Source organism: Equus przewalskii, chromosome 26, assembly GCF_037783145.1.
Source record: "Equus przewalskii isolate Varuska chromosome 26, EquPr2, whole genome shotgun sequence".
Classification (NCBI taxonomy): Eukaryota; Metazoa; Chordata; class Mammalia; order Perissodactyla; family Equidae; genus Equus; species Equus przewalskii.
This window is the reverse complement of record NC_091856.1, coordinates 26,490,025-26,503,347: the sequence shown is the minus strand read 5'-3', so window position 1 is coordinate 26,503,347 and position 13,323 is coordinate 26,490,025. Positions and strand designations below refer to the sequence as shown.

At 39.2% G+C, this 13,323-nt stretch overlaps 1 protein-coding gene and 1 long non-coding RNA gene across 3 annotated transcripts in view; one reads left to right on the top strand and one right to left on the bottom strand.

The window, feature by feature from the left end:
- LOC139079710 (uncharacterized) overlaps nt 1-6,648 on the bottom strand; it is a 121,227-nt gene extending 114,579 nt beyond the window's left edge. For both annotated transcript variants that reach the window (XR_011533575.1, XR_011533576.1), the window contains exon 1: nt 6,573-6,648. This is a non-coding gene — a long non-coding RNA (uncharacterized lncRNA). The remainder of the gene's footprint in view (nt 1-6,572) is intronic.
- Nucleotides 2,054-3,249, top strand: LOC103555878 (olfactory receptor 1N1). The gene is made up of 2 exons (XM_070596364.1): nt 2,054-2,130; nt 2,391-3,249. Exons 1-2 carry the CDS (start codon nt 2,054-2,056, stop codon nt 3,247-3,249), a joined length of 936 nt encoding a protein of 311 aa, XP_070452465.1.
- Nucleotides 6,649-13,323: the final 6,675 nt, after the last annotated feature.

Here is a 13,323-nt window from a genome sequence, read left to right as displayed (position 1 = left end):
TAGGAAGGGCAAGTGAGGCTAAAGACATTAAACTAGGACTATTGAGAGATTCAATATAAATGTGGTGATAGAAAAATCACTTTCTATCTGTATTGATTGATGATGATGCAGTCTCTGGTATACAATGCCACTGGCTTGAATTCTGTCTGCATCAATTCGGACTGCATCGTGCTCAACATCAATAGACTAGATTTTGTCCATCACCATACATGTGTGCCCCTTTATGCCTCTCCCTACCCCCATCCCCTCCTCCATTGGTCAACACTAATCTGCTCTCCCTATCTATGTGTTTATCTTCCACAAATAAGTGAAATTACATGGTGTTTTTCTTTCTCTGTCTCACTTATTTCTCTTAACATAATACCCTCAAAGTCCACCCATGTTGTTGCAAGGGGCATTGTGAGGATTTTTTAAAAGAAGATTTTTTTTTTGAGGAAGATTTGCCCTGAACTAGCGTCCGCTGCCAATCCTACTTTTTTGCTAAGGAAGATTGGCTCTGGGCTAACATCTGTGCCCATCCTTCTCTACTTTATATGAGGGACAATTGCCACAGCATGGCTTGACAAGCAGTGTGTAGGTCAGCACCTGGGATCCAAACCGTCAAACCAGAGGCCGCTGAAGCAGAGCATGTGAACTTAACTGCTATACCGCTGGGCTGACCCCTAAAAGAATTCTGCACAGATTTTGAGACTACTTCACAAGAGAACGTAAGATTTAGCTCATCTCTTTTTATTCATGTATCCATGCTACTGTAATGATGAAATTGACATGGGGCTGTAGACCTCACCAAGGTTTGGTAATACCAGAGCTGAACATGCCCAGAGCCTTTTTGGAAGAGTACTCTCTGTATAAAAGATTGATCAGAGGGAAAGAGAGAGGACAGAAAAAAACTATGATATTCCTAAAAAAGAGAGAAAGGAAGGACATAGGGTAAGATTGGGGGTGAAACCAGGATTGGCGACGAAAATGAATTTAAAGGGAGAATTGGGAATTGGAAGATTTTAGAGTCAGCACATTTAGATTCTAGAAGAAATCTAGCATTTATTTAATTAATTTTTATTGAGGTAATATTGGTTTATAACATTATGTAAGTTTCAGGTGTACATCATTATATTTTGACTTCCCTGTAAGCCTAAATGGTGTTCAACACCCCAAGTCTAATTGTCGTCCGTTATCACACATGTGTACCCTTTTACCCCTTTTGTCCACTCCCTACCCCATTTCTCCTCTGATAACCACCAATCTTTTCTCTGTGTCTATGCATTTGTTTGTTGTTGTTGTTATCTTCTCTGTATGAGGAAATGATATGGTATTTGGCTTTCTCTGTCTGACTTATTTTGCTTAGCTTAATGCCCTCAAAGTCCATCCATGTTGTTGCAAGTGGCACGATTTCATCATTTTTATGGATGAGTAGCATTCAATCATATATAAATACCACATCTTCTTTATCCATTCATCTGTTGATGGGCACTTAGGTTGTTTCCAATCCTTGGCTATTGTGAATAATGCTGCAGTGGACAAAGGGGTGCATTTATCATTTCAAATTAGTGTTCTTGTGTTCTTTGGATAAATACCTGCAAGTAGACTAGCTGGATCATATGGTATTTCTATTTTTAATTTTTTGAGGAATCTCCATACTGTTTTCCAAGTGGCTGCACCACTTTACATTCCTACCAGCAGTGAATGAGGATTCCCTCTTCTCCACATCCTCTTCAACACTTACTATTTCTTGTCTTTTTAATAAGAGCCATTGTGATGGGCATGAGGTGGCATCTCATTGTAGTTTTCATTGCATTTCTATCATAGTTAATTATGTTGAACATCTTTTCATGTGCCTGATGACCATCTGTATATCTTCTGTGGAAAAATGTCTGTTCAAATCCTCTGCCCATTTTTCAACTGGGTAGTTTGATTTTCTGTTGTTGTTGAGTTGTGAGTTCTTTACATATTTTGGATACATGCATGATTCGCAAATATCTTCTCCCAGTTGTTAGATTTTCTTTGAAATCTAGGATTCTAACTGAACTTTTTAGCTTCCAGATCCTGCGGTGTCATGGAAAACCAATCTAGCATCTCTGAATTTTTCCTCCGAGGAATATCTGAGTCACCAGAGCAACAGCAGTTATTCTTTTTTTTTTATTTTTTTTTATTTTTTTTTAAAGATTTTATTTTTTCCTTTTTCTCCCCAAAGCCCCCTCGGTACATAGTTGTGTATTCTTCGTTGTGGGTTCTTCTAGTTGTGGCATGTGGGACGCTGCCTCAGCGTGGTCTGATGAGCAGTGCCATGTCCGCGCCCAGGATTCGAACCGACGAAACACTGGGCCGCCTGCAGCGGAGCGCGCGAACCTAACCACTCTGCCACGGGGCCAGCCCCAACAGCAGTTATTCTATGGAATTTTCTTGTGCATGTATCTTGTCACCTTGACTGGGAATGTGCTCATCATTCTGGCCATTGGCTCTGACCCGCATCTCCACATGCCCATGTATTTCTTTTTGGCCAACCTATCTTTTGTTGATATAGGTTTAACATCGTCTACAGTTACCAAGATGCTTGTAAATGTACAAACTCAGCAGTATACCATTTCCTATGCTGGTTGCCTCACGCAAATGTATTTCTTTCTGATGTTTGGTGACCTGGACAGCTTCTTCCTAGCTGTAATGGCCTATGACCGCTATGTGGCCATTTGCCACCCTCTCCACTACTCCATAGTCATGAGCCCCCGAGTCTGTGCCATGCTGCTGGCATTGTGCTGGGTCCTCACTCACACTGTTGCCCTGACTCACACCCTCCTCATGGCTCGGCTGTCCTTCTGTGTTGTTGGGGAAATCACTCATTTTTTCTGTGACGTAACTCCTGTCCTGAGGCTGTCATGTTCTGACACTCACATCAACGAGTTGATGCTTTTTGCATTAGGAGGCACAGTACTCATCATTCCCTTTATATGCATTGTCATCTCCTACATCCGCATTGTATCAGCCATTCTGAGGGTCCGAACCCCTGGTTGGGGAGGCAAGGCTTTTTCCACTTGCAGTTCCCATCTCTGTGTTGTCTGTGTGTTCTATGGGACCCTCTTCAGTGCCTATCTGTGCCCTCCCTCTCTTGCCTCTGAAAAGAAGGACATTGTTGCAGCTGCCGTGTACACAGTGGTGACCCCCATGTTGAATCCATTTATCTATAGCCTAAGGAACAAGGACATGCAGGGGGCCATTAAGAGGCTCCTCAGTCGCAGGAAAATTTTTTCCTCTTAGATACAATGATAGCAACTTTTAATGAGAAGACATAGCCTTACAGTCAGACAGGCTTGGCAATGGTTGTGTGTCTCCCACATGCTAGCCATAAGGTTGTAGTCCTGTTAACTAACCTCTTGGAGCCTTAGACTTCTCATCTATAAAGTGGAGATAATAATCTCTATCTAACAAAGTGACTTAGAGGATTAATTGAGATAAACTATGGAATGCATCTGGTATAGTGGCTAATATAGTCATGCACCACACAATGATGTTTCGGTCAATGGTGGATCGCATATATGACCGTAGTCCCATAAGATTAGTAACATGTGGCCTAGGTGTGTAGTAGGCTACAACATCTAAGTTTGTGTAAGTACACTTTATGATGTTCACACAAGGACAAAATTGCCCAATAATGAATTTCTCAGACATATCTCTGTCATTAAGCAGTGCATGGCAGTAATAGTAGGTTTCCAATGAATGATAGCTATTATTATTATTACTGTTGTTGCTCTTCATCTCTTCTCCCATTAAAAAAGACTAAAAATCTTTTCTCTGAGTTTCATTCTTTCAGAAAATATTTACCTGACACCTCCTGTGTGCTGGGAGCTGTTATAAGTTCTGGGGATAGAGCACTGAACAACACAAAGTCCCCATTTTCATGACATTTTCATTCTAGACTATTAGTCAGTCATAAAAATTGGAGAGCTTCTGTCCATTTCATAGCACTAAATGGAGATTAATACAAAAGAAATAAAGGATGGAGGTTACATCTCTGGAGGTGAAGAATAGGTCAAGAGTTCCCCATCAGAAGATTGGAATTCAATCTTTATATTTCCATGCTCGTTGCCCCATTTCCCAAGGTTTGCAAAGATTTCACCAGGAAAGATGTTAGAGCTCCTCGTGCCACGTTTTTCCTGTGCTGGTGAGAAATGTTTAATGCCAACATCCTTTGTGTGACTAGTAAGTGTGAACACTGCAACTCTCTTCTTATTTGCCTTCAGATCTAAAAGGGGAAATAGCAGCTTAAATTACATGCTGAGAGAGAAAAAATATGTTTAAATGTATATATGTTTTCTTCTGCCTCCAAGACTCTTATAAATATAAAAAAATATTATTCTTAAAAAAATAAGGGCCGTATACTTTTTGATTCCTCATATCCTTCTAGTATGAACAAGTGTCCACTGGCTGCCTAAAACCGCCTCCCTAATGCAGGTTGTTTCTCAGACTCAATATCTAAAAATGTTTCACCATTCCTATATTTTTTGACAAATAATTATTGAACATCTTTCATGGAATCAAACTGTCCCAGGCTTGAGCATTTTGAGTACAAATGTGAATCATTTTGAGCAGCATGCCACATCTTAGTACTTTAGGAATCTATGTTTTTGATGACCTGGAGTGGGACTTCTTCTGGTCTTCTCTCTAGATCTCCTTTCCAGATATTCTCTCTAGGAGTCCTTTAATAGAGTGAGGAGAGTGTTCTCATACAATCAGGTCAGGAGCTAGTTGCATCCCTGGAGTCCTCTTCTCTCATCTCCTTAGTCTGAAACTCTCCTTTCATTCCACTATCTACTGTTCTACAGATGATGGACCACTGACAGTCTCCTCTGAGCCACTAACCTCTGGCTTGCTTTAGTCCTTTGAACTGGCAAGGAAATATCTTGTACTTCTCCTGATCAACTCTTTCAGGAGAGGGTCCCTGGGCAGAGTTTTAAGGCCCCTGATGATGCAGTTCATGGACATGAGGAAGGCTGAGATGTGAGATTACTGGATACAGTGTCACACCATACCTGCAATCCTTGTCCCCTCTGACATCTTGAAGTTGACACTCAACCTGGCCCAATCAGCCTTACTTGATGGTTTCTCTATATGGTGCTTTCTCTAGATGGCCTTCCAGTTTGCTTCTAGATTCTGACCCAAAGGGAATCTGAATACATCAGCAGTACAGTACATGATTGAACCCTGTCTGGGAGTGTATTTAAATTCTTTCTCACAGGTCCAAGCAGACTAGGAGATGAGAGTGGGTGTCCATTTTTGTTTTCCCAATATTCCCCAAATACGTATAGTAACAATATTTTTCTGCGGCATTTGGGAATTAGGTCAGCACAGGGTGTACAAAGATCCACCAAAGTACACTGTTGTCCATCACTGTTCACTAGTCTAACATTCTTAGATTCCATCCAGCCAAAATAGTTATCACTGTATTCAAAGTTCCAAATTTGTTCCTCCCTTAATTCATCCTATTAAACCCACCGCCAATCTGTAAGTTCAAACTTCTGTTCCTTGAAGGTTACCCATTTCAGCTAAGGCTTTTATGATGTTGGCATTAAAATAATTCACACTGAAGTACAAATTATTTATAAATCTCTGCATTTCTGTACTGTATGTGAGTACAATGTATTTATAATTAGAATCAGTGCAGGGGGGTGATGAAGAGCTTCCTGGTGCCCCTTGTCTATTTAGGGAATTTGCCTTCCTCTTGCTTGGAACCATTTTTTTTTTTTTGAGGAAAATTAGCCCTGAGCTAACTGCTGCCAATCCTCCTCTTTTTCTGAGGAAGACTGGCCCTGAGCTAACATTCATGCCCATCTTCCTCTACTTTATACGTGGGATGCCTACCACAGGATGGCATGCCAAGCGGTGCCATGTCTGCACCAGGGATCCGAACCGGGGAACCCCAGGCTGCCGAAACAGAACATGTGCACTTAATTGCTGCACCACTGGGCTGGCCCCGGAACCATTTTTTAAAAATCAGGTTGTCAGAAACTTGTTTCCTTACTTCCTTAAGACTGTCAAACCTATCAAATTTATTCAAAGTGCCTAGTTTTCCATATTGTTCTAAATATCAGTTCACAGAGCCAGAAATCAAGAACAATCTTTCATTCTCCCACCTACTTTCCATCAATTACCAATACCTTTCTACTTCCTATCAATTACTCATCAGTTACCAAGATCTCTCTAGTCCACCTTCAGAGCTATTCTCTTCTCTATCCTTTTGCCATTGTCTTCTTTCAGGCACACATTATCTTTTACTTGGACGTTCAATGACTTTCTAATTGAGCCCGTCTCCAGGCTCTCCAACCCATTACGCATATGTGGTCACTTGAGTAATCTTTCTTAAACACAAAAATAACTTTCCCCAGGCCTAGTTCCTACTGCACCCCACCCCCAGCTGATGGTACCCCCTCACTTGCAACATCTAAACTCCTTAAGAGTGTACCCTAGCCCCTTCACAGTATAGTCTTTGTCTGCCTATTTAGACTTACTTCTTGATGCTTCCTCAACTCATACATACATATGCTTTAGTGACACCACTCTCTTTTATATTTCCCTGTGCTTACCATGCTATTTCAATGTTCTGGTTCATTCTGTTCCCTCTGCCTAGACCTGCCTAGACTGCTGTTTCTCCCATTATGTGTCATAATTCTGAGAATTCTTCAACACTCAGCTTCAGAGCCCTGTAAAACTTCTGCTGATATCCAGGCAGCATTAACTATATCCTCCCTTGTGCTACTACCATTTATTATACTTATGTCATTGTCTCTAAGCCTCAGTTTTCTCAACTTAAAAATGTGTATAATAACAGTATATGCTTCATATGATTTTTATGAGGATTAAAAGACATAATACAGGTAAAGCTTTTAATGCAGTGCCTGACATAGAGTAATCATGATAATAAGCACACTTAGTGGTATTATTATATTAAAGCATTTTTATACTCTCACATATTTTTAGTTTGCCTGTCTCCATACTAATAGAATGTTCACTTCTTTAGCGTGGATGTCTTGTCTTTAGCCAGATCTGTACGACCAGGTCTAGGCACTGCCTGAGATAGAGTAGGTAACTTGCTAAAAGGCTATTGAATTACAGAATCTATAAGATAAAGAAAGGCTCGCTATTTTTCTGGTATTAATTCTTACTTTTTATCCTTAGTGAGAAATAAAGTAAATTTTATGAGTACTTAAGTTCTCTCTTGATTTCATTTATAGCTTCTTCTTTAAAAATCTTTCTTGGGGGGCCGGCCTTGTTGCCAAGTGGTTAAGTTCACGTGCTCTGCTTCGGTGGCCCAGGGTTTTGCTGGTTTGGATCCTGGGTGCAGACATGGCACCACTCATCAGGGAATGCTGAGGCGGCATCCCAAATGCCACAACTAGGAGGACTCATAACTAAAATATACAACAATGTGCTTGGGGAATTTGGGGAGAAAAAGCAGAAAAAAAAAGAAGAAAAGCAGAAAAAAAAAGAAATTGGCAACGGTTGTTAACTCAGATGCCAATCTGGGCCAACGAAGGTGTACTTTATTTAGAACAATGAGAAAGACTCAAAACCTGTTCGGATTTTGGCTCTGGAACTGATTGAGACTGAGCCTGCAGACAAAATGGCTCCATGCTTGCAACTTAATTGGACAGGGTAAGGGTAGGGGGCCTTCTTTGACTTTACACAACAAAAGCTGGGATGATAAATGGCAGCTTCTTCAGCTCCAAGTTAAGGGTCACTCATTGAGAGAATATTAAACAAATAGAGAGTAAGATATTCTTCTGATTGATCCTTTCTCATTTACCCACCCACCAACGCACTCATCCACTGCTCCTTAGTGATTTGGTTCTAGCTCAAGCCAGAGAAGATGCGTTGCTGTATCCTAGAAACCTGATTGTCTTGAATTGGGAATATGATCTAGATGCCATGCTAACATCGTCACCATAATTCAGAGTTATCTGTGTAAATTCTGCATCAAAATTAATCTCTGATGCATAGGTGTGGAAAGCTAATACTCATTATTCTCAGTTAGTTGTAATCCTAGGCCAAAATTAGTATTTCATTTATTTCAAATCAAAAATATGTTAGATGTTTTACGATTTTTCCATTTACACAGAAGAAGAAATTGAGGCTGAGAGGAATTAAGTGAATAGCCTGGGTCCACACATTTTGGCAGAGCTTGCAATTGAGATCTGTGTTTCCCAAATACTTTTCCCTTGCAATTACATGTACATGGTGCTGAGTGTCAGAAGCATTTGTGATCCTGTTTATCCTTAGTAAGGCCTGAAGAAAGAGTCAGCCATATTCCAGTCCCTTCCCTTGCTTTTCTTTCTCTCCTCTCCTCTTTCTTGTCTCTCTATTCTTCTTCTCTTTTTTCAACTTTTCTTATTCAGCTTATTTCTTTTAGGCAATCTTATCCTCTTCTTTGTGAACAACCCGTGAGTTTCTATCTGTATGCAAGATATATTCACCTGTCTCCTGAATTTTTTTTCCAAGGATGACCCATGGGTACTTCATACACAGTGTGTTAAAAACTCAAATCTGTTTCTACTTCTATGTCCCTTATCTCAGTGAATAGCACAAACATACACCCAGCTGTACAAACCATACATATAGATAAGTTTTTAACTCCTTTGTTTCCTCACTTTCTACAGTCTATCAAAATCAACTCACATTAAAATTACCACATCCCTTAGATTTTAACTCTAAAGGAGACTTAAATTCAATTAGTTCTCTCCAACTCCATTATCTCTGTTAGACATACTTCCATAATCTCTTACCCAAATGGCTGCTACCACTTCCTAACTAGTCACTTTGCTTCCACTCTTGCATCCAACCACTCTATTCCTGTTCTGCTGACATTTCCTCCACCCACTGTAAACACAATGTAATTATCCATTCTTCATCTATAGTGACAGTTTTTAATATGACACTGTCAATATTCTGATCAAATTCTTCTATGGCTCTTCTTTTCCTTTTTGATAAAGTGCAAATTGTTCAGCATGGCTTCCACAGTACTGCATGATTCATTTCTACTAATTTCTCTGGCCTCATCTCAAACCTCTTCCGTTGTTGAAGTGTACATTTCAGATATTCTAATTTTTCTAATAACAGTTTCCCAAATTTGTTATTCTATCTACTCTCCAGGTCTTTTCCTATTTCTCTCTTTTTATCCCTTCCAAATATCTGCTTTTATGCTGTTCATGTCACATTTTACTTGTCTTGATTTTCTTGAATCTGCTTACATGTAACTTCCTACAAGACTCTTACCTGACCCCTTAAATTTGAGTTTGATACTCTTCCATTGTGCTTCCATAGCACACAGCACCCACCTTCATTACAGCGTTTGAGACACACATTGTCTTGTCTATTTTGCTCACTACACTAGGAGCTTTTCTGAAAGAAAAAAAAATCTGTGTTTTCAAATGTTTACTCCTCCTACTCACAAAATCCTTGCCACATAGTTGACACACAATATTTTTATGAATTAGTAAATAAATGAATGAATTATTGGGAAAAATAATGAATAAAATGCCTCCAGTTAAACATTTCTCTCTTCTCTATATTTGCCAATCTGAATGAAACAAATTTCCAAAGACTTCTCACACTCATTCTTGTGGTTAAATAATATATCTTGAGCCCTGAGTATGTTCCAATGTGGTTAAATAATATATCTTGAGCCCTGAGTATGTGTCATAACTGACAAAAAAATCAATACATGCATTCATGTTTTGGCCCAGCTGTCTGTCTGTGCTGACTACACTGTCCTCCACTTCTTCTGTGACCTTGATGCCCTACTCAAGTTGTCCTGCTCAGACACTTCCCTCAACCAATTGATAATCTTTACTGTGGGATTAACAACCATTGTGCTTCCATTCTTAGGCATCCTGGTTTCTTATGGTCGTATTGGGGCCACCGTCCTCCAGGTTCCCTCTACCCAAGGGCATCTGCAGAGCCTTGTCCACTTGTGGATCTCATCTCTCAGTAGTGATGCTTTACTATGGGGCAATTATTAGACAGCTGCTATAGGAAGGAAAATTCCTTGACAAGTGTTTTTATTCCCTAGGGACTGGTGGAAACTCTCCTCTCCAGTTCTGGATTGAATACGGGAAGGAAGAAGCCCATATGATCCAGAGCCCACTATTACAAGGGAGGGATCACAGTGCAATGGAATTAGACTTTCAGTTTGAAGTTAATGTGTTTGGATTTGAATCTTCATTTTTTGCCAATTTCTTTTGAGCCACTCAAAAACAATAAAAATAAAAATGCTTTTCCTCAAGAATTATTGTGAGGATTAGATGAACTCATAGATGTGAAAATTTTGTAAAAATAAAGGAATCTTCAAATAATAAAGGTCCTTATTTATATTCCTCAACGAGTTGACTATCTTTAGTATCCAGCAAAGGCACATCTCCCCTGGGAATGGGTACAGAAAATGCAATAATACTCCCATATTGCCCCTCACCAACAATTTGTGGCCTAGGTCCCCTGAGTTCCCAGACTGGCTCATAAAAAGTGGATACCTTTGTCATTGTCAGGATCTCGTGAAAAAGAGAGCATGTACCGCATTCTCATTTCAGGGTTGAGCTTGTGACTTTTTTCTTTGTCCCAGCTCTCAGTCTTTTGGAGAGAAAATGAAAAATTAGTTTGTGCCCCAGAGATGACAGTATTTGAATTTTTCACACCCAAGTTAGGTAAGGACAGTATTTATAGACTTCATTCAACAATACGTGTGTGCATGTGTGTGTGTAAATGATCTGTTACAAAATCTTGCAGATTTGTGGCAGGCAATTTATACAATTTTGTTGTGTCATCTTGAATAACTTATGTAGACACAATAATTATAATTCCATGGGGTTTGTACTTTCCTGTCTAGGAAAATGTTATCTCTTTCATAGTTTTGGTGAATATCTGGCCTGCATCCAAGCTATGAGCAAAACTTTCAAGCATTAAATATAATAAGAATAATAATCTGTAATTTTGCAAATAATTTTAAAGATACATATATGTAATTTTCTATTATGTTATTTCAACTATTATATCATGAGCTTTTGATGAACTCATTTTATTGGCTATGTCATATTACTTCCAATGGATGTGTACCATAGTTGCCTTAACCTTTGCCTTATTGATAGAAATTAGGTGGTCCATCAAAAACATTGACCAGAGTCTGATCTGCTTGTGTCCTGGAGTCTTGGGAAATTCACGTTATGAGCAGTCATCTTTGTAAATCCAGTGGCTGGTATCCTCGTTTCTCTATTCACTTCTGATCATCTGCCTAAGGACTGAGGCAATACATCCATCCAAAGGCTTTGGTGAAAATTGCGGGTCCCATCTTTTTCTCTTTAATGAGGAGAACATATTCACATGTCTCTTTTTCATCAAATTATGCTCTAATGGAGGCAATATAGCATAGTGGTTGGAACATGGTTTTGAAATCAGGTAAATCTGGGATTGAAGGATCTGTCCATCATTTTCATGCTGAATGATTTTGGTCAAATTACCTACACTCTCTAAGCCTTAATTTCCAACAGGTTGAATGAGAATAATGCCATTTTTGTGGTCCTCTTAAGCTGATATGATATGAAATATATGCCACAGCATCTGGTCTATATTATTCCCACAGTAAATATGTGACTAACGAATAATTGTTACAATTTTATTGTTATAATTATTATTGATATTACCATCTAGGCATCTATCTTGAATCCAAAGATTTTCATTGATCATCAAACTTCCTGATTTATTTCCTGAAATTCTTAAGTGTTCTTAGGCAGAAGAACTGTCTTGCTTGGAGATACAGTTAAACAAGGCATGTAACATTGTGGGAATAATATAGTCTTTGAAGCCAGATAGACCTGGGATCAAATCCCGGGTTCAAGGTATACTAGTGCTATAATATTGGGCAAGTTTCATCACTGAGTCCCAATGTTCTCCTCTCTAAAATGAGTACCAGAATGCCCCTGTTGAAATGTTGTGAGAAAAAGTGAACAGTATTTGAAAAGCACCTGATGAAATTAGGTGCTAAATTAGATTTTATTAACAATGCAACTATTTCCAGCCCTGCAGCAGTCATCTCAGCCAAACTAGAAAGATAGTAAATTTGTTCTCAGTGTCCACAGCCTCTGCTTTCATCTTGCCTGTAATCCCCATCCATATCCCACCCTCGCTTTGTCTGAGGAGGTCAATGCCCTTGTTCTGCCATCCATACCTGGTCCCCAAATACAAACAGCTCCCAGACATTCTATGTCTGTGAGAGTGCTGGCCAGAGGCTCTCTCTCCTAGGACTATTTACTTTTAAATTGAATCTATAGTGGGGATCTTAAAGCCCTTTTTTCTCTTGCTAGAAGAATTTCAGATACCAGCAGCCTATTGAGGGTGGTGTTTCCGGTAGGGATGTGGAAGGCTCAATGTTGTTATGGAAATCACACTACACAGTCACAGTTCTGCATGTCTCCTCAAGTAAAACTGACCCAGATAATCTGAAGAATGTTAGGAAAATTAGAGAGCGTTCCATCACTGATTTTCCACAATCCTTGAAGATTGTGGAGTCAGGGTTGGATCTCTGGGATTCTGCTGGAATCTGTGCAGAAAGCCTTCGGCCTCCAGGACTAAGTGGAAAACTATCTTTCACTTGTTTCTGGGAGACCTAATGGTAAAGCATTCATAAGTATCATGATTTGATATATGCTTCCAGACTTTATAGGGAGCCACTTGGCTACTCAGCTGTAGTCACTGAAAGTTATCATTTAACATGAATTTTCACCCCTGGATTGAGTTAGTTCATAATTGCACTCTTTCTTTCACTCAGTTGGTGGTGAGTGAACTGTGTCTGGTACATGGTTGCCTTCTGAATCCAGCTGACAGAGTGATGGTGAGGCCAAGTCATCATTATAAACATGTCTGTTTCTAGGTCTCTATTTTCCTTCACTGTTTTATTGGTTTATATTTGTAATAATACATTATTTGTTGTACTCAATGTAGCTTTATAAAAGCTTCCATATGTTACAGTGAATCTCAACCTTCTCTTTTAAAACTATATAGATATTTTGATAAATATTGATTTGGGTTAGGAAATAAATCTCTAATAGGCTATTTTAGAGACACCAAACACATTAAAATTCCTTTTTAAAGTTATGTTTGGCTTTTAGATTGTCCTTCTTTGAATGTGATGCCATGTGGTAACTAAGTAGCATGGGACCCTGGAATTATTAGGGTTAGACCTGGGTCTTGAACAAGACCTGATCTAAGTTTCTTAAAGAGGCCACCATGATGAATTTAATTAGATAGGACATCTTTTATTTGATCAACAAATTTATATTGTGTATGCAATAA

Coding starts and splice junctions, on each gene's coding strand:
- LOC103555878 (XM_070596364.1), top strand. CDS start 2,054: ATGGAAAACCAATCTAGCATCTCTGAATTTTTCCTCCGAGGAATATCT. Junction 2,131..2,390: donor GAGCAACAGCAGTTATTCTT/TTTTTTTTATTT, acceptor GCAGTTATTCTA/TGGAATTTTCTTGTGCATGT.